The following is a 21,663-nucleotide window of genomic DNA, read 5'->3' on the forward strand; positions in this document are numbered from 1 at the left end:
GCGGCAGACGTGCCCCAACTTGAAGGCGCCACACAGTCGCCTCTACTTTTCACTTCTCAACGGCTGGGCCGAATCATGCCTCGGACGAACGGCCCGCGGCAGACAACACGCTTGGGAAGGCAGACAATAGGGAGTTTTAGAATAGGGGAAGCCGGCGTTGGGGGCCCCCAAGAAGTTAGGGGAACCCAAACGCAAGGCGCTCGCGCGCGGAGAGTTTTAGAAGAGGGGCGCCCCCGACAGCCCGCAACCGGCTTGCGTTGCTCAGCTCGGCTCGGGTGATGGAAACTTTAGGCTTAGCGTCGTAGCGGAAATTTGATCGCCGCTATCTGTGCAACTGCGAATGACAATCCATAACACAACTTTTCACCACACTATCATCCCCTTTCTCGCATGTGGAAGTGTATTTCAGCTATAACTGCCGTTTCAGCGATCGGTGACCAAGACATCTGCATTGCCTGTTTCGATGCTTCCGCGCAGGTAGCGCCATCTCTCAGCCGCTCCGCGCACCGCGCGCCGCGGCGATCGGTCGGATCGCCGAACGTCCGCGGCCGCTCAGCGTAGGCTTAGCATCGCGGCAGATATCTGATCGCCGCTTTTAAAATAAGCCCTGACAACAAGCCCTAGCACAATTTTTCATCACACTAACACTTACTTTCTCGCATTTGGAGTTTCTTTTTAGCGATCAGATTGATTCGGAAGAGTAGCGACAAGCGGTTGCTACCGTGGTCTGCGCCGGTTCGAGCCGCTGAGCGTGCCGAGCTGGCAGGCGCGGCCGGCGTGTGCGCGGACTGTTTCTGAAGGCAGAAAACGCTTCACGATTACCTGCTTTATCCATATCTAGCGAACGACGCGCGGAATCAACAAATTCAGCTCAGCGATCGTCGTAGTTGATCGGGTGACGAGCCGCAGGTTTCGCTTCAGCCATGGTCACGCGCAGTCTCGCTGGCTGCGAGAGCGACGCAAGAACGCAGACTCCAGCTTTGGGGCGCCCGCTATTTCAGCAAAATAGCGTGCGCGCTAAACGCAAACCCAAAACCCCCAAGGACGGCTTGGGTTCTGCGCATGCGCAGTACGACGCCCCAAGACGCTTGGGGGCCCCAGAGCGTTGGGGCCCCCTATTCTAAAACTCCCTCACGGCGCCGTTTCCAACATGCTTGGAAATGGCACCATTTAGGGGCCTTCCCTTTCCCCGTCATGGCGGAACGGCTGACGCAACGTCTTCGCCTCCATTCGCCGGATTCAAACTTCGAAGAGCGAGTCCTGATTGGAGCGATTCAAACCGCTCGGGGCTGCAACGGCCTCCCGGGAGTATAAAACAGCCCGGAAGCATCAGCGAGCACGGCATTATTTCGGAGGCACCGAGTGGAGGCCCGCTATCGCCTTTATGAGAGCCATGTAACACTTGTTACCCTTGTACATACTGCACATAAATGTTGCGTCAACTCTTCGTAAAACTTCATCGCTTTGCTCTGCGCCACATCGATAGCAGACAGAGCAAGGCAACGTTGCTACACCGGTGACTGCTCAGGTGGCCAGTCACAACAGTGGCGACTGTGATGAGCAGATCTGCCCATTCTCAACACTGAACACCTCGCAGGCACTCAGGGTGCAGCATTTCTAGTTGCGCACGTTACACTTGGGTGAGCTCGAAGCAGACTGCCCCATAGCATGCCTTTGATGCAAGCCCCACCTGGGTCAGCGTACGTATCACCTGTGTCGCCGCACCGCCGCAGCGGTTTCCCATCCGTTGGATGATATGGTGCTGCTGCCGCCACGTAACTTCAGCTGTCGGACCCACTCGTCGGCTCGCCCTGTTCGTGCAGTGGTACCGCTAGAATCCGGATCCAACGAGAAGCAGCCCGCTCAATGCGGCGACTGCCTAGGATGATGTCGATGGCCTCCCTAGTCAGCTCCGCACCACCTAGAACAATGTACTGGGTCTTTTCTGAAGAGGTGCGCATGCCTGTTGCCATGAGCCCCCGATCAATGGCATCCAATCCACGCTGCACTGCTGCAGTGGTCTTGACATCAGTCGAGCCATCAACCCAGATCGTGATATTGTCTGCGTATACTGTGCTTCAAGTGTTCGATTGTCTCGAACTCACCAGCGATGTCGCGCATCACAAAATTAAAGAGCATAGGAGACCAGATCGCCTCCTGTGGCACCCCCACAACACTGGTTGTCTGGTCAGCCCTTTCGGAATGTTCGGTCTTTTAGGAATCCTTTCACAAAATTGGTGATGCGTGGACCAGCTCCACACCCGCGAAGTACTTCCACGAAGTTGTTCTCTCTCTCTCTCCACAATCCGGGTATGGTTGACTGTGTCAAAGGCCTTCACGTCTATGGCTACAACAATGGCTGGCTACAACGGTACCCTGCCGTGCAGCGGAGCGTTTCAAGGTTATCGTGCGTACTGAGCCCGGGTCAAAACCCGATCTGCATGGGCCGTAAATGACTTTCGGGAAATCAGCAATGTCGCTCGTTCTCTATACGAGGTGCCCTTGTGACATAGCGCAAAAAACAAAGAAACAGCTGCAAAATGAGCCCAAGATGGCTGCAGCCCAAAGTCCGCTTTGTGCGTGGCACACATACATTGTCAGCTACTATTAGCTCTACTCTCAGCATTTTTAGATCGCGCAGGGTTTTTGAAGCAGATATCAATATGCTTACTGATCAAATTCAGCTTGAAGGAATGAATGAAGACTTCAAAAATGTTTTCTTAAAATGCATTGTTTTGCCATGTTATACCATTATAAGACCCATGATACTGCAACTTACTAATAAGGCACAGACTCCTTTTCATGCATAATTGTGTCTGAAGGCTCATTCGTCTTAGACGTATGAATCACACTATTGACTAAATGCAGACCCAGCCTGAATACAACGGTTGCCGGTAGTAAATGAAAAATAAAGGATACTTTTCAGGACGATAAAAGCGTATTTATTCAAGTCGTCAAATCAAATTAAAAACGAACAGCAAGACGACAGAGCACGCGCACTTTCTCGTCAGACAAAGTACATGATCTTCTGCATCTGCTCGGTAACCTTGACTGCATTCTTGTACTGCTCGGTCGAGACATGGTCCGAGCCTCCCGAGCTGACGCTGCTTCCGCTCGGTACGTTGCAGGCACTCGTGATGTGCTCTTTGGCGCGGAAGGCTGCCAGGTGCGCGTAGTACACGGGCGCCGGGATGCTGACACTTCGCGCGCAGCGGGCGTACGTGTGGCACAGGTAGTAGCTGAGCTTCTGCAGCTCGTCTGACTTGAAGTCCGAGTCGTCGTGGACGACGTAGTAGTGCGCCGGCTTGCTCGTCCCCTGGATGCCCGCGTGGCTGCACAAAAAGAAGTCGAAGTCCACGGGGTGCGTCACCACCGTGTCGACTGTCGTGCCGGGCGGTATGTTCTTGCAACGGCCGACGCCGTCGCGCTCGTTGGCCGGCATAAAGCGCGTGTGGTGCCGCTTCTGCACCACGATGAAGGTCACCGGCGGCTGGTACGAGCCATCCCTGGCCAGATCCTTGCAGGCGTTGCGAATCGCCTGCACCTCCGTGTCTCGCACAGCGGCGAACTGGCCCTCGCTCACCCCGTCGCGGTAGAAGATGATCCGCTCCGGCTTATGGCGCGTCTCCGCGTAGAAGGCCTTCATCAGCTCCACCACCATGGCCTGCGGCAACAACAAAGCAACATCAGCCCATTGAAGAACGAGCCCTCGCCACTCTCTGGTGCAGGTCAAGCATCTCTGCCCGGGTACAAGCCCAAGGGACACGAAGTCAAAATGTTTAACTTGAAAGAACTACCCACCATGGCCTGCGGCAACAACAAAGCAACATCAGCCCATCGAAGAACGAGCCCTCGCCACTCTCTGGTGCAGGTCAAGCATCTCTGCCCGGGTACAAGCCCAAGGGACACGAAGTCAAAATGTTTAACTTGAAAGAACTACCGTAAAATACCGATCAAGCGCCCCCACCCATGCAAGCGCCCCCCAAGCATTTTCCCGGAATTTAGAATTTCTGTACACGACCAAGCAAGCGCCCCCTCCCACTTCCCGCCATTCCGAAAGTTTTTTCTTTTTTTTTTTCTTTTTTGTTCAAAGCCAATGCCGAATCCAATACAATCCAAGTCCTTGCTGCTACGAGAATCCGTTACCAGTCATCGCCGCCATTTTTTCAGGAGCGGTTGTCTTTGTTCACAATGCATTCGTACACCGTAAAAAGGAAGCTCGAAGTAGTGGACTGGCATCGGAAAAATGGCAGAAATGTGCACCTCACTTCTCGCGTGTTCAAATAGGACGGTAAAAGGATACGCGAGTGGGATAAGAACTACGAAGTTTTGCTGCAACAAAAATTCGGTGTCCCCGAGGACCCTGACGAGCTGCAGACCGAGGGCCTGAACCTTATTTTGGATCGAATTCTGAAGAATCGTTTTGCGGATTTAACAGCGATTGAAGTGAATGTGAAAATTTACGTTTTTAGCATTGCCTAGAAGTGTCATGAATCATAAACAAACATTTTTCACAATGAAGGCTACAGTGCCTTTCTCGCGATCGCCGCCATTTTGTGCCGTCATCTTGAATTCTGGGCCCGATCCGAATAAGGGCCCCCTCCCTATCTCTAAGCCAATTATCTAAAAGTTTTGGGGGGGCGCTTGCTTGGTATTTTACGGTAGGCTTTAGTACCTCACTGAACTGCAATCCAGCCACGAAAGACCTTTTTTAACCAAATAAACACACTTTTGGTGTAACCGAAAGAAACACACAATGCTGCCACGTTATGGGCAAAAGTGACGTCAGATGGGTCAGCACTAAAGACATTTTGATCAGGGTGTCACTGCACGACAACATACAAGTGAAGCGATCTGACGCATCTAAAGACCCCACTAGAATTGCCCAGTCATTTGTCTTAGCGAAAGGTTAGTTGGGCAGCCTCCACTCGTACAAACAAGATTCTGCAACGTCATAGAAAAGTTGCCGGAAGGTGGCTAGAGAGTCCACTGCTGGAAGTTCTCTCTATATTTTTTTGTTTTACGTTTGCTGTTATTTGGGACAAGGCAGCCTTCCTAATGAACCAAACTCGTATAAGAACGGCAATGGCTCATGTAGTGTATCTCACTGCACCAAAGTGGCAGACCCAAGCGTCAATGCACGCGTTTTGAAAGAAGATTGCACTTGAAGCATGACATCGTACTTCCATTTACACGATCGGAGGTTGATTCATTTCTTCAAATTTGAAAATCTCAAGTTGGGGGTCGACCTACAAGCAAAACAAACTTTTACTGCCAGCGGCGGCAAGTCAAGCGAAGCAATTGGGGACACAAAGGCATAGTTGCAAATGTGTGTTTGCGTTCATAGTAGTTAGATTCCCAACGCTCTTTCGCAAGACTTTAACAGCAGAGCTTTTCATCAGCTTACAGTTCAGCCGTGGAGCGTTACGAGAAAAAACGGCCCCCCTGAGCACACGCCTCGCAAGGAACTCGAGGCATCCATCTAGCAGGCTTCCACGTGGGCTCGCACCACGTTAGAAGCTCGCAAAAAAAAAAAAAAGAGTAAAAAATTGGTGCAGCTTGCATTAGTGGTGCAATGCTGGATATACAGCGGAGCTAGCAGCCCCTCTCCTTTTGTCCAAACTTTCCGCTGAAAGTTTTTTTTATGACGACAGGCCCGGATCAATTTTGTCTACAGCCTTTTCACATCTCTTCCAAAGTGAACCGTATTAGCGTGCGCTAGAACCCACGGCAACCAGCTTCGCAAACTCTGCGTCTGTGCCCCCAGGTGGGGCCACCTTTGAACTGGCGAGGAGAAGAGCGCATGAAAGATTACGCCACGAACGCTGGGCAGTGTGTTCTCGAAGGTAGAGCTGGCCGACGCCAGCTGTCAGTCAATTTTGTGGCAGCGCTCGAAACAAGGCTCAAAAAGCTCAGCTGCTAAAAATACCCAGCGCACGCGAGCGTGCTTTGTGAGGAGCGGCCGGCGTTGGCCATCTCAACCTTCGAGAACACACTGCCCAGCGTTTGTGGCGTAATCTTTCATGCGCTCTTCTCCTCGCCAGTTCAGGTGTGTTCGCATCTGAAGCGGGGAGCACAGACGTCGTGAGCCGGTTGCCATTGGTTGTAGCGTGTGCTAACGCGGTCCACGTTGGGAGAGATGTGAAAGGCTGCAGGCAATACAATCCAGGCTAGCCAGTCGTGGAAAACTTTCAGCGGATAGATCGGAAATCCATGCGAGCTGCAACAGTTGGGTTTCCGACGAAGGGGAAAGGCCACCAGCTCTGCTGTTTCTCCAGCCTTGCACCAATTGGTGGCGAGTGGTGCCCCGTGGCTCCCGACGTCAGCTTTGGGACTCGCGTTGCAGTCTGCTACACTCCGCTTGTCAGGGGAAGCAGCGCCTGTGCTAGAAATCACCCGTTTTGATGCTGTAGTGCATCGAAAAGCGTATTTCCAGCAATTAAATTATTCTGCCAGCTTTCGACACCTCTGAATAATTTCAAGCTGCATCCGGCACAAGTTTGGAACACATGAGGAGAGAGAGAGAGAGAGAGAGAGAGAGAGAGAGAGAGAGAGAGAGAGAGAGAGAGAGAGAGAGAGAGAGAGAGAGAGAGAGAGAGAGACAATCGAAGATTGAGTGTAACTCGTCCTTTCTAGCTTATTTGCAAGGGTCAGTGCTGAAAGCTCCTCGGTGACTATTCGAAGTGTGTATGAAGACTAAACAGTCAGTAATGCTAGGCACCAAGCTGTGGGCCCCTACACGCGCATTTCAAAGCAGGAATTGTTTTTTAATTGCGATAGTATGCCATTTGGCATAAGGTCCAAAGCAGGAAATAAAATGGCTGTCTTCCATTTCTTTCGTCGTTGTTGACTTGTATCAGATGAACGTTTTTTTCTCTGCCCAATGTGCACCATCACAAATGTTTTATAAGGAAGTTTGGGAGATTCACATAGTCTGTGTGGATGTTTTCTTTAGTCTGTACGGCATACATTCCTTCACAAATTGGCTTTCGTTCAAAAGCAAATGCAATGAGAAGGTGTGTGCTAACCACTACGAAATGGCACAGACAACGTTGTCCAGACAGCCTCGAAAGGCACTCTCTGGACAACGCTCCAGAAAAAAAAAAGGCGCTTTTTTTTTTTTTAGATTCTAAGAGGCGAGGCAGACGTGAAGCGATGAGTGATATGAATACACAGGATTCAACGGGAGAAATTTGCCACCACAGGAGATACCAAACTGCAACGGTTTCACAGAGGGCTTTACAATTGTTTCTTTTTGTATGTGTTATACCGAGATGGGTGTTACGGGATGGCTGAAGTGCACAAAGGCGCAAACGTTAAGTGTTGCTGTACGCAGTTGATTGATTACGCAACTTACACCAGTTTTGTTCAAGGTGCAGTAAAGAACTTCGCACCCATTTTACGTATTTACACGTGTTTCATTTGACCCGAACGCATGATGTTGCAGTGAGTATACCGTATTTTCTGGTGCATGAGTCTCGTTTTTTTTTTTCTGAAATTCTCGTTGGTGCGTCTTATCCACCTGTGCGACTTATGTATGGAATAAATCCGGTTCGCGGCGGCCGCGCATGGCCAGCGCACGGTTCAGACACAGTTCTAGGGTCTAAATGAATCTGAAGCCCACGCTACGGCATTTCTCATAGCCCATGTGTCACTTCGGGACGTTAAACCGAAGAATTTGAAGCTTTTTCTAGTCAAAAACAATGATGATGGCCTGCGACAACCGCGCTACTTTATGCCATGTGCAGTAACTAGTTCAGAATAAATTCAAAGTTACATCAAACTGGGTTGGAAAAACAAAATGCAGCTTATAAATTATTACCGAGAGTTACTCTGAAAGAGGCAGACGTGCTGCTAATTTTTAAAATGACAGCTTGCTGATAAGTTTCAATGTTCGGGCCGCTTCCGTTCGCGTCACTTCCGTCCGCCACGACACCTTTATTGCGCTGATTTACGACAGCACGCAAGAGGTGCGCAACAATTGGAGAGGTGGCGAAATGGGTCTCCGACTCTTGGGACTGCATTTCTACAAAAACAGTTGTAGCCATAGCCGGGTTGATAAAGGCCGGAATAATCTGGTCCGCGAGTGGTGACAATGTTGGCAATGGAGACATCAGGGAGTCGGAGGGCGACAGTAATGCGCCGGCGGAACTCCCACTTGAAGTTGCTGAATTATTTGTTAGCGAGTCGGAAGAAGAAGACTTTGGTTTTGCCTAAATGCTGTCTGTAAGTACATGCCATCTGTGTGTATCAAACCATTTTTGAGAAGTTAGTTCTGTCTAGACTTCGGACGGTATATGCACGTCTAGCCCTCTTTACGGGGGGATGCGTTCATAGGCGGCAGCCGCCGCACCTATGTACTTTCGCCGCACTTTCAAACAATCTGATTCACTGACTTTACGTAATTAACAAGTGCGTCTTATATACCGGTGCGTCTTATACATCGGTGCGACTTGTATATGTTTTTTTTTTTGGAAAAACTCATTTTGAGGGGGGTGCGACTTATAGACCAGAAAATACGGTACTTCAATGGGATTTTTTAAATGTCGCCACGATAAACCTCAATAAGCGATGATGAAAGGGGCTGTGCATTCGAATGCCGAAAGAGCATATGCCCCTCAATAATGCCATGGACAATCAGCAATTCCCACGCAACAATTTCAGAAAACGCGCATGGGGAAAATCAGAAGACTGAATGCATGTTGCAGCTAGTGCTGATTAAATTTTTTTACTATTTAAATCTAATGTGAATAAGCTGGAACGTATTGCGACACAAGGCAAACCGTGCATACGATCCATTTGCAGGTGGGTAAGGCAGGCACCCCTTCTCATTTCCTCTTGTATAATTATTTTGTTTCGGGGTGTTTTATAGCTTGGATACAGACCAACTGAGGCTGCCTATGATGGGTATAACAGTTTATTAAGTGCAGAGCACTTTATGGGCTCGCCTTGTCGTCGTGGCTTGCTGACAGACGATGTCAAGAGACTGCCGGAATTAGGCGGCGCAGCGAGATAACGGACCCAAGCAGAGCCTGTACGCTGAGGCTTCAAAAACCACGTGGTTAAAATAGTCATAACCGTTCGAATCTCGTGAACCACTAGAGCTTGTCATACACCTCCCCGTTGTTTAGCGCAAAGAAAACTGCTGGTACATTTCACGCAAAATCTGTGTATATAACCGGCAGCCCTCGCATTCATTTAGTTAGGAACGCTCGTAATGTTTTTTACGATAGTAAGCGAAAAAAGTGGCCGCGCAAGAAAAAATTGCATGTGCAAAATGACGCAGAAAGGCTTCAGCCGCGCAAGAAAAAAAAAAAAAAAAAAAAAAGGCACATTCGAAATGACGAAACAGCTCCAGCATACAGAATTAAAGCAAGCACAGAAACTCCCGCTGGCGCAGTTTCATGCAGGGGGCGCGCGAGCACTGCGAAGGCGGGAAATTTGAAATACACTGGGTGGCAGCAGTAAGCGGTTAATGGCGCTACAGCCATTATGGTGAATCACTGCTCTGCCCCTCCGACAACTTTCACGTTGAGTGGCTTTCGTTATGAACATTAAAATTGATTTTTAATTTAAATTTTTACATTTGCTCTCCTTATGTTTCTAAGTTTTTGTAGAAACATAACCCCAAAAGAAATTCAGTGTATGCCACTGGCGCATACTCATAACAAATGTTCGCTGATACGCGCCTTACACACCACTGCAGGTCTGAAAACTGTCCCGGTAAAAGTGGTGGGACTTGGCACCATTCAATAAAATCAACCAGCTTGTGATAAAGATGATGTTCACCAAAACAGTGTGTGTAATTTTAAGCCCTTGAGAAACCAATGACGCACAACTCCACGGCGCGCAGGAAAGCGTGTTACTTGCCCTTGCATAATATAGTTATCGCGCAAAAAAAAAAAAAAAAATCATCTGATTTGTAGCCTGTTTCTTACTCAGTTCTGAAATTACAGTGTATTCTCAACTAACATCCCAAAAAGGCTATTCCACCAGCCATAGAAAAGTTCACATGCGCGAGCGGCAATTTCTATGACAAACAGACAAGCAACCACACCCCAATGTTGCCCGCGCGACACTCGCTGATGGCGGTACTTTCCTACTTCCTGCGACTTTATCGGAGATGCGCTTCGCAGCACCGCCCGTGGTCGCGCTCACCACCAATAGTGCTAGCTGCACCAATTTTTTTCCTGCTCTTACTGGGCTCACGGTTATACACGTGGTATCTTCCGTAGGCCACTTCAGGGCGCTCTCACGAGCAACATCGTGTCACCGGTGGTGATGCTGGTGATCCCTGGTGGCCTGATGGGCCAACTTGAGCCGCTTGACGTGGACATCAACGAGTCTTTTAAGAACCTTTCGCGCCGCCAATACAATGAGTTGCTGTCGGCACACATCTAGAAGTCACACCAGCCGGAAACTCTGCTGTGTATGAGTCCAGAAATACTTGCAAGTACTTCTTTGCTTTTGACAGTGCCGTCTACCTTACAACTGAACTTGGGAAAACGTGCTACTGACGCCTAAGCAGGCGGCGTAGGCCTAGCGTACAAAATGCGCTCGCACTTGCTCCAAAGCCGATCGTGCTCTAAACAATGACTCCTAGCAAGATGCCTGCCTGCCGCGTTCATGAAAGACCTGTTTTCAGTGATGGTAGCTAGCGATCCTTGCGGAGGTCGCTCGCAACAAATTTCCGCACACACGGCCACGGCTGCCTCTACCGGCGCCGCCGCCTTGGCGCGCATGCCCCCCTTCCACCGAACCAACCGATCTCCATTGGCAGTTGGCGATCCGAAGTGGCCGGCGTTGCTACAAATGTCAAGTTGCCAACACGCCGCATTAACGCAGACACTCTCGAAGTACTCGCATCAACGCTTCGTGCCAAAACTATGCGTGGAACGTCAGAGTGAACCGACAGACGCGAAAGTTGTGGTACCTTTTCCCTCGCCTCCTTTCGGTACGGTGGCGAGCGCGTCTCGCCGCCGGCCTCTGCCCAGATGCGCGGTACTCTGTAGCAGTCTATAGTGCCTAGAATATACTTGGCGGTACTCTACGGTATGGTTACAATAAACTAGAAGTTTTGTGGCGAGTGCTCTTCCGCAGCACCACAACTGTCGCAGCAGGAAAGATTGACGTACACCGTAATTAAAAAAAAAAAAAAATCCTCTACTGTGGCGGCCACTTTTCGGGATATTCTAGATAGCTTTCGTACAATCGGGAGATTAGGTCAAAATTCGGGAGTCTCCCGGACAATTCGGGAGAGTTGGCAGGTATGTCATCATCATCATCATCACCAGCCTATCTACGCCCACTGCAGGGCAAAGGCCTCTCCCATTATTCTCCAATTACCTCGGTCCTGTGCCAACTGTGACCAATTTATCCCCGCAAACTTCTACGCCCACTGCAGGGCAAAGGCCTCTCCCATTATTCTCCAATTACCTCGGTCCTGTGCCAACTGTGACCAATTTATCCCCGCAAACTTCTTGATCTCATCTGCCCATCTGACTTTCTGCCGCCCCCTGCAGCGCTTGCCTTCTCTAGGGATCCACTCTGTTACCCTTAATGACCAGCGGTTATCTTGCCTTCGCATTACATGCCCTGCCCACGTCCATTTCTTCTTCTTAATTTCAACTAATATGTCTTTAACACCAGTTTGCTCCCTGACCCACTCCGCTCTCTTCTTGTCCCTTAATGTTACACCTATCATTTTCCGCTCCATTGCCCGCTGAGTCGTTCTCAATTTAAGTTGAACCCTCTTAGTGAGCCTCCAAGTTTCTGCCCCGTAGGAGAGTACCGGTAAGATGCAGCTGTCATACACTTTCTTCTTCAACGACAATGGTAGGCTGCTATTCATTATCTGAGAATGTCTGCCATATGCACCCCACCCCATTCTGATCCTTCTAATTATCTCTGCCTCATGGTTGGGATCTGGGGTCACAACTTGGCCTAAGTATATATATTCGCTTACCACTTCCACTGCCTCGCCATCTATCTCAAACTCCTGTGCTGTCCCGAGGATATTGATCATTACTTTAGTTTTCTGCATATTAATTTTCAGGCCCACGGTTCTACTCTGTTCGCTTAGTGCGGATAGCATGCTTTGCAATTCGTCCCCCGAGTTACTTAGCAAGGCAACGTCATCAGCAAATATGAGGTTACTGAGGTATTCTCCATTAACCCTTACTCCCACCTGTTCCCAATCCAACGTTCTGAATACTTCTTGTAAGCATGCTGTGAATAACCTTGGAGAGATTGTGTCTCCTTGTCTGACACCCTTCCTTATAGGTACTTTACTGCTCTCCTTGTGGAGGATGATAGTAGCTGTAGACCCATTATAGATATCCTCTAGTATTCTTACATAATGCTCATCTACCCCCTGGTTCCGTAATGCCTGAATGACTGCTAGGGTTTCGACCGAGTCAAATGCTTTCTCATAATCTATGAAGGCTATATATAGGGGTTGAGTATACTCAGCGCACTTCTCTATCACCTGATTAATCGTGTGAATATGGTCCATTGTTGAATAACCTTTACGGAACCCTGCTTGTTCTTTAGGTTGAATGAAATCTAAGGTTGCAGAGATTCGGTTAGCGATTACCTTGGTAAATACCTTGTAGACGACTGACAGTAAGCTGATCGGCCTGTAATTTTTCAAGTCCTTCATGTCGCCTTTCTTATGGATTAGGAAGATGTTCGCGTTCTTCCAAGATCCCGGTACCATTGCGGTCATTAGGCATTGCGTATACAGGTTTGCCAGTTTTTCAAGTACAATTTCTCCGCCATCCTTCAAGAGGTCTGCTGTTATCTGATCCTCACCAGGTGCTTTGCCCCCTTTCATTTCTTTCAAGGCCTTCCTTACTTCTTCGGTCGTTACTGGTGGGATGTCTATCTCCTCTGAACTACTGTCTCGTTCGGCATTATCCTGTATGTCCCGGCTACTGTACAGATCCCTATAGAACTCCTCGGCCACTGTAACTATTTTATCCCTATTTGTGATGACATTGCCTTGCTTATCCTTAAGTGCATACATCTGATTTTTCCCCACGCCAAGACGTCTCTTTACTGCTTTCAGGCTACCTCCGTTCTTTACAGCGTATTCAATCCTCTCCATATTATACTTCCGTATGTCAGCTGTCTTGCGCTTATTGATTAACTTCGAGAGCTCTGCTAGTTCTATTCTGTCAGCTGCGGTGGAGATTCCCATGGTTTGCCGTTTCCTGATTAGATCTCTCGTCTCCTGTGAAAGTTTACCAGTATCCTGTCTAGCCATAGTGCCCCCGACTTCTACTGCACACTCCGTGAGAATGCGTGTAAGGTTGTCGCTGGCTTCCTGTGTCGTAAGCTCGGCTTCCTCGTTAAGGGCGGAATATCGGTTCTGCAGCGCGATCCTGAATTCTTCTACTTTACGTCTTACTGTTTGCTCATTTATCGGCTTCTTTCGTACTAGCTTGTTGCGGTCCCTCCTCAACTCTAGCCTAATTCGAGATCTTACCATACGGTGGTCACTACACCTTACCCTTCCGAGCACTTCCACATCCTGCACGACGCCAGGGTTATCGCATAATATGAAGTCTATTTCATTGTTGTGCTCCCCATTCGGGCTCCTCCAGGTCCACTTCCGACTCTCCCGTTTACAGAAGAAGCTATTCATTATGCGTAGGTTGTTCCGTTCTGCAAACTCAACTAGTAGGTCCCCCCTGCTATTTCTACACCCCAGACCATAGTTCCCAACTGCCTTGTCTCCAGCCTGATTCTTGCCTACTTTAGCATTGAAGTCCCCCATAACTACAGTATACTGCGTTTTTACTTTAGCCATTGCCGATTCCACATCTTCATAGAAGCGTTCCACTACTTGGTCGTCGTGGTTGGATGTGGGCGCGTAGCCCTGCACCACCTTGAGCTTGTACCTCTTATTGAGCCTAATTACAAGACCTGCTGCCCTTTCGTTAATGCTATAGTATTCGTCTATGTTGCCAGCTATGCTTTTATTGACTAGAAATCCCACTCCTAGTTCTCTTCTGTCCTCTAGACCACGGTAACATAGGACGTGTCCATTTTTCAGCACCGTAAAGGCTTCGCCTGCCCTCCTAACCTCGCTAAGCCCTATTACATCCCATTTAATGCCCTCTAATTCCTCGAACAACACCTCGAGAGTTGCTTCGCTAGATAAGGTTCGCACGTTAAACATTGCCAGGTTCAGATTCCAATGTCAATATGTCAATATGTGCCCAAATCTCGACACAGAGGGGGGGGGGGCTTATCATTTACACATCCATCAGAAAACAACCACTGCAGACAGGGCCTAACCGATGTCCTTGGGCTTAGCAGCACATCAGTTAACTGACCTGGAGATCTTCGATGATTTCGACACGGGCCACGGCCTCCTCTTGCTGTATTTGAACACGGACAGCCGCCCGGTACTTGGACGGAACCGAATCCATGCTTGCGACGCAGGCAGCTATAGATGGCTTCACCCTGCACGAAGAAAAAAAAAAAGGTGTTCAGCGCATGTTTCTGTATTTCTGGAAGAGTTGCAGTGGTTTAGCACACGGCAAATTTTATCCTGGGTCTATACCCTCGTTCGGATCTTTTCAGGAATTTATTGATTGATTGTAGGGTTTAACACGCCGACGCAACGCAGGCGATGAGGTGCGCCGTAGTGGAGGGCTCCGGATTAATTTTGACCACCTAGGGATCTTTAACGTGCACTGACATCTCGTACACACAGGCATTTTTTGCTTTTCTCCTTTATCAGTAAAGCGGCCGCTGCGGCTGGGAATCGAACCCTTTAGAAATTAGAGTACACCTCTCAAACATCTACACCTGCACAGCAACTGACAACTCTTGCCACCATTATGCCCAGCGCTGCATAGCCTGGTCAAGTTCAACCTGAAACAAGATGGGCTTTGCTTTATAATAAACGATGCATTGAACATTGTGGCCACATTCTGCAAACAAGGGTACACAATGCATGGAAACAAGTTTCTTTTTATTAGCACCTCAAGCCTATGCAAGCTTACCATGATATCTTTGGACGGGACATCATGGCGATGAGACATTTCAGGTGTCAAAGGCAGTCGGTTACGGGCATTACACTAACCACGGGGCACAGGAATACCTAGCTTTTGGGTTAAAGTTAAGGGAATACACAGGTCAAAAAATCGCGTTTTCTAAATATGTTGATTTTTTGTTTTTTACTTGCATTACCATCTTTGACTATCCCTCTTTCATGAAAAAAAAAAAAAAGCGATACAATGAGAATGTAGTAAAAAAAAGTGTCTGGATGACTCGCAGTGAACCAAGAAAGCACACAATCAAGTCGAATTTTGGCCATCCTTGAGAGATATTGCCGCATAGTAATGGCTGCCATTTTGGACATTTGAGAGGTAGGCCAAGCCTTCTATCGATCAGCCCGCTTGTAAGGTTCGTATCTCCACGTAAAAAAATTAAAACATTTTTTTCCTGCCAATTTTGAGAGCTCCTACTGGGTATTTAAATCACGTAACGTGAAATTTGAACCGCCACTGGCTGCCGTCCCTTGTGAACCATGTGCATAGTCTTGTTCGCGAGCTTCGCTCATTACATCAGCCTAGAGCTATCTTTTCTATTTCCTTATCGTGAGTTAATCATGAACAATGAGGAAAAGTGACTTTCGTTGCCGCAAGTCCCATACTTCACGCCTGTACAAGGGAAAGCGCAAGCAGCGCATGATCGCGACAACCACAACCAACACCAGCAAGATTGGCACAGCAAGGCATAACAACAACAAGCCTTCAAGTGTTGCGAGCGCGGCTCAACCAGGTGGGGCTGATTTTATCAGCGACGCTATCGGCTTTATAAGCGCCTCGGAGAAGCTGGCAGCCTTCCAAGGCGGGGAGATAGCCAAGAACGGGAGCGGTGCAAGCGCAGTTACCTGCGAAGTTGACGCTATGACACAATTTGTGAGTGGTGGCGCCGTGCACGCGACGCGAGGGAAGTGCGAACTCGTCATAGTTGAGGTTGTGAACAAGTGGAAGGGCCTCACATCGATACTAGAACTCAAGTTAAAAAAAAAAAAAAAAAAAAAAAAAGGTGATAGTTTCACTATTAATGTGAAAGCAGTACTGGCCGCACGCACGGTTGTCATTGGACTTGATCAGCTGTCCAGGTTACACGACAGGAGGGTTCAGACTAGCACTGGGCTTTCGACCCCGCAGCGACGCTACATTGATTGATTGATTGCGGGGTTTTAACGCGCCGACGCAACGCAGGCGATGAGGCGCGCCGTAGTGGAGGGCTCCGGACTAATTTTGACCACCTGGGGATCTTATCGTGCGCCGAAATCTCGTACACACGGGCGTTTTTGCTTTTCGCCTCCATCAGAAAAGCGACCGCCGCGGCCGGGAATCGAACCCGCGACCTCGTGCTCAGCAGCGCAACGCCTTAGCCACTGAGCCACCGCGGCGGGTGCGGCGACGCTACATGCGCGGCAGCAGACTCCTTATGTGCGGTTGCACTCTGCCGCATGGGCAGCGCGTTTCCCCGACGCAAAACGTGGTTGGCTGCGTGGTGTTGGCAAGAACATTCGCGCGGACGGTGTTTTTTCTGCGTGATCCGTTGGTTTACGAATGCCTCGTCAAAACAAGTAACCAGCATTGTTTTCGCTTCCGAATTCCGGACTGCGGAACATTGCGTAGTACTCAAAATGTTCGCAAATGAAAGTATCTGGCGTACTTTATGAATGAAGCGAACCAGACTGGGCCCCCAGCCTCAACATGGGCTACTTCAAGTGTTTTGGGGTGAACATCCGTACTTGTGTTGCCGCTTCCTAGGTAATTATGGACACCCAACTAGTTTCTCGAGTTACTCTTCTCTAATGACCAAGCGAGTTCCAAGACAACACACTAAAGGTTGTTGCCGGTAACGGTAACACGGTTTGACAACTACAAAAACAGTAGAGACGAGGACGTATGAAATGACAAACTAGAGCGCTCGTTTGTCACTTGTCCCTGCGCTGCTTTTGAAGTAGTCAAAGCGTGTTCCGTGATCTTGTTCTGCTTATAATTTCCGCTTCCTATACACCGAAAGGAAAACACTTGAAAATTATCGGTGGAATCTCACCTCAGATGGAATGTTTAGCATCGCCGCCACACCTTACCGTCTCATAGTCCTCAAGAAGCGCACCGCATGCCTGGGTGGCACGGTAAAACCAGCGCCTCATTTCACACGCCCCTACCACTAAAATATCGTCACAGCCTTGGGTGGAGATATTTTTTCCTAACTCGAGCCGCGGTCATTCGAAGCACTCCAAGAAAATAAATCAGCACACAGGGATGACACCGAAACAGCACGAAACCGGCCGAGTTAGCCGCACCGCTGTTTGCGCCTGTCCAAAACAGTTGCATTTGTCGCAAAGTCAGACAGTCTTCAAACACTGCCCTAGCCTTCTCTTCAAAACAGCACCCCTGCACCCCCTCCGAAAGCCAGTGCGCTTGCTTTCGTTGCACGGCCTGTTTCGGGTCTGCGGTTGTAGGAGGCGTGAACAGCGCAGTCCGCAATTTTGAAACGAAAGCAATGCTGGCAAGGCCCTCCGACAAAGCATTTGAAAACCCACGAACCACAGAGAAAAAAACACAGCCCACAGAAATGTTCTTGCCAACACCACGCCGCAAACCGTGGCAGAATGCAACCGCACATATGGCATCGGCGTCGCCGCACAGGTAGTGCCGCCGTGTGGTCGAAAGCCCAGTGCATACACCCTATATATCTCCAAGTTTCATGTTTGAGCAAGAATTTCTTAATCTACAAAAAAAATAAATAACCTTTCAATTGATTTCCTCAGTTTGATGTTTGTCCATTTTCAGAGTTTGTGCACGCTATTTTTTCCACTTAGAGTTGTATTGCAGTGAAATTTTGCACAGATGTGCATTATTACACATAGATCACAAATCTTGTTTATTATGCAATTTGTGTCTAGACAAGGTGTCTAGCAAATTTCCCAATTCAATTTTCCTGACTTTTCCATGTTTTCCATGACCATTTTAGTCGAAATTATCTGACCTATACAACAGGTGCCATTCTATAGAAATGGTCCGTGAAGCATATAAAAAGAAACCAGAAAACACATTCTATCGTAGGGAAAAACATTTGTTGCAAGTGCCCTGATTCTCAAATCGCACTTTAACTTCAGTTCGTTCAGCTTGAGGTTTGCTTGCCTTCAGTTACGGCTTTAGAGAGTCTTGCAGGATAGAAGCTTCAAGTCGTGCTTCAGCGAGTACCTTTTGCTTTTTTTCTTGATTGTCCTGGCTCGATATGCAACATGAACCGCATGGTGCGTTTTTGCACGCGATTCGGGCGCGTCGGCATTGCGCGTGCGATTTTTTGACGCCCGCATCGACGATTCGCGCGCGCGGCAGCTTCTGCCTCATTCAGAAAATGACGCGCGTGGTGAGCGGCAGTGGGAAAAGCCTGACGACTTCCACCAATGGGGAGCGGAGCGCCTCATGGCGGCAGTTTCGAAGCGCTCGAGACAACTGGCTGGCTCCGCCAGAGATGCTTAGGCTTACCACCCCGGGCAGGTATTGCATGGGCGCTTTCACTACAGTCGAACACGGATATATCGAACTCCAAGGGGATCGCGAAATAGTTCGATATATGAAAAATTCGATATAAAAAATATGGGCTCTGAGACCTCACCTATGGCGGACGATCGCTTACCGATCGTCGCATTCAAGAATGACAACTAATTCCGCACTCACGACGCAATAGGGCGCTTTATTTCTGTGAAAAAAAAATCGCTGATCTTGGCCTGCTTCTTCGTCCTGGAAATGAAATTAAAGACGCTGGTCTCGATCTTCTCGAGGCTGCACAACTAGAAAATTCTAGCAGTACGCTGCGCCTTCGCACACCATGCACAACACGCGCGCAAAAGAACAGCGCGCACGTACCACAAGAACTTTGAAGGTAACAATTCCAAGGCTCTCTGAACGGACTCCAATAAAGCGCTCGCGATGGTCATCTCCGAGAGAAACAGTGATCTCCGAAAGGTGCGGGACAACTCGCCAAACAGCAGCAACAGCAGCAAAATGCAAAAGGAGGCCGCCAGCGCCTTCGTTCCCTCTTCCCTTTCCCGATACGACATCGGGGGAAGACAGACCCTGAGAAAAAACTTTTTTCGGCAAGCCCGGGGAACGTACGCAGCCGCAAAAAAAAAAAAAAAAAAGGACGTGCGCAGTCGGGGCATCCCTACCTGGCATTGTCACATTTTCCGAGCGTTCGGGCTTGTGTGCCTAGAGAGATTTAGCATACCGGGCTCCGTCGGCAAACGCTACGGCGGCCGGTAGCGGGCCCCGACTGGGCAAGCGCAAATTCGTTCCGGTAGGGGCGATTAGTCCCGCTAGCCAGTCTTCGCCATGCCCGCGCATTAATCCACATCCTCCTCAACCTCAATCAGGGGTGCAGCGACCGTCGAAGAGCACCTTCCAGCTCGCGCGGCGTTCGATATACGCAATGTCGGGAAAAATACGGTTCGATATAAACGTACGAATTCCTATACTTTTACACAGCATTTTCAAGGGGATAATTTATGAGTTCGATATAGACAATAATTCGATATAGCCGTGTTCGATATATCCGTGTTCGACTGTAGTGGCGCGGATGATGTTTTATACAGTCGAGCACGGATATATCGAACACGGGTATATCGAACTCATGAATTATCCCCTTGAAAATTCTGTGTAAAAGTATAGGAATTCCTACGTTTATATCGAACGGTATTTTTCCCGACATTGGGTATATCGAACACCGCACGAGCTGGAAGGTGCTCTTCGGCGGTCGCTGCACCCCCGATTTCCACGGTCGCTTAGTGCCTTCGCCGTAACCCGACAGGGACGGGGTGTCGGAGCGTCATGCTTGCCTTCTCATGGATAACTGCTCGGCCAACCAAACCACCTGCGAGCTCGACAACATCGAGCTCACGTTTCTGCCTCCGAACACAACAGCCAGGCTGCAGCCGCTCGACCGCTCGACTAAGTCGTTCAAGGTTGGGTACAGGAGGCGACTCCTCGATAGGCTTTTGATGAACCTCCGTGTGGGCACCGAGCTTAAAGTTGACCAGCTGGGGGCCATACACATGATGAAGGGGGCCTGGAACAGCGTAAAGCAGAGCGTGGCCAACTGCTTCCGGAAGGCAGGCTTCGTGAAGGCCGAACTTTCCGAAGCTTGCGAATATGGCGACGACGACGAATAGGGCATGGACGACATGTTTCGCGAGCTGTCGTCCCTTTTCTGGGCTGCTGTTCCAGCCACTGTCTGCCGGCGACTTCGTGAACGCTGACAGCAATGTTTAGGCTGTTGTGAGCGTCGGTGACGAGGATATCGTAGCTGTGGTTGCAGGAACCCAGGCTGATAGCTCGAGTGGCGAAGATCATCCGGACGAGGATGTGGCTACACGATCGTACTCCGCCGAACTGACGGCTGCATTCAGCTTGATTCTACGTAGTTGCAGCGACATGGGAGGAACTGGGCTGTCACGCCTGGATAGCCTCGAGAAGATCGAGACCAGCGTCTTTAATTCCATGTACAGGTCGAAGAAGCAGGCCAAGATCAGCGATTTCTTTTCACGCAAATAAAGTATTCTGTTGCGTCGTTAGTGCAGAATTAGTTGTCATTCTTGAATGCGCCGATCGGTAAGTGGTCGTCCGCCACAGGTGAGGTCTCACAGCCCATATTTTTTATATTGAATTTTTCATATATTGAACTATTTCGCGATCCCTTTGGAGTTCGATATATCCGTGTTCGACTGTAGTAACATTTTCGCCCACATTAAAAGCTCCTTTACCGCACAAGCACCTTCGGGCGTGCCTTGTGCGGCATTTTAGAGAGCGCTTAGAAGAGGTCGCTTGAGCTTCGCGGTCGAAGCCGCCGCCATGTTGCCGCCGTTGGCAGCACCGCGCGCAGCGTGCGGGTGGTTCCGCGGCAGCGCCAGCACGCCCGTGACGTGCGCTGCGCGTTTTCGCAAGCAGAAAACGCCACATGCGGTTCATGCTAAACCATGTCATGTTCCTTTTTGATTATGTAATTCTGGCTCCTGATGTCATAAAAAAGAAGTTCTTTCAAGATTAGCTCCCGAAAAGCGCTGCCTTTTAAAATTCGCTGGAAAAGCGCGTTGTATGTGTGGTTTGGGCACCACACACATCGTCCCTCTGCGCAAGTGCACCCAGCAACCTAAGCCAGCTGCGAGCCGCGTGAACCGCACGCAGAGTTTCTGCACGCGATTCGTACGCGGTATTTTTACGGCCGCGTCGATGATTTCGTGCCTGCGGTGGCTCCTTTCCTGCACAAGCAAGTGCGTTTGTGCCTTGAAGCATTTTAAGATGTTAATAAGCGGTAAAAGCGGCCGTTGGAGCTACCGCACTACTTTGCGATCGGTGCTGCCACCATGTTGCCGGCGCCTGCCGCTCGGCCCACACCATGCCGAGAAAATGTTTCATGTGGATCATGCTTTCGTCGCCCGCGAACGTATTGCGTTCGTGTAACCTCTTGGTGGACTCCAAGACTGGTTTCCCCTATTCTAAAACAGTGTGGGCAGGCCCCGAAGTGGTCTTCCCTGACTGGTCCCGGTGGCTCAAAATTCCCCGACTTTTCCCTGTTCTCCCGGTCGCTAGACACCCTGCTAGACATGCCTGA

The 21,663-nt window shown here is 49.4% G+C and overlaps 1 protein-coding gene across 1 annotated transcript in view; it reads right to left on the reverse strand.

Moving 5' to 3' along the window:
- Positions 1–2,919: 2,919 nt before the first annotated feature.
- LOC144138450 (protein argonaute-2-like) overlaps positions 2,920–21,663 on the reverse strand; it is a 41,006-nt gene continuing 22,262 nt past the window's right edge. The window contains exons 3-4 of the mRNA XM_077670732.1: positions 14,343–14,472; positions 2,920–3,664 (exon numbers count right to left, since the gene is read on the reverse strand). Of these exons, the coding sequence (XP_077526858.1) occupies positions 3,008–3,664; positions 14,343–14,472 (787 nt within the window). The 3' untranslated portion in view covers positions 2,920–3,007. The remainder of the gene's footprint in view (positions 3,665–14,342; positions 14,473–21,663) is intronic.

This window comes from Haemaphysalis longicornis, unplaced genomic scaffold (genome assembly GCF_048455015.1).
Source record: "Haemaphysalis longicornis isolate Haplotype H1 unplaced genomic scaffold, Haemaphysalis longicornis Haplotype H1 scaffold_5, whole genome shotgun sequence".
In the NCBI taxonomy this organism is placed as follows: Eukaryota; Metazoa; Arthropoda; class Arachnida; order Ixodida; family Ixodidae; genus Haemaphysalis; species Haemaphysalis longicornis.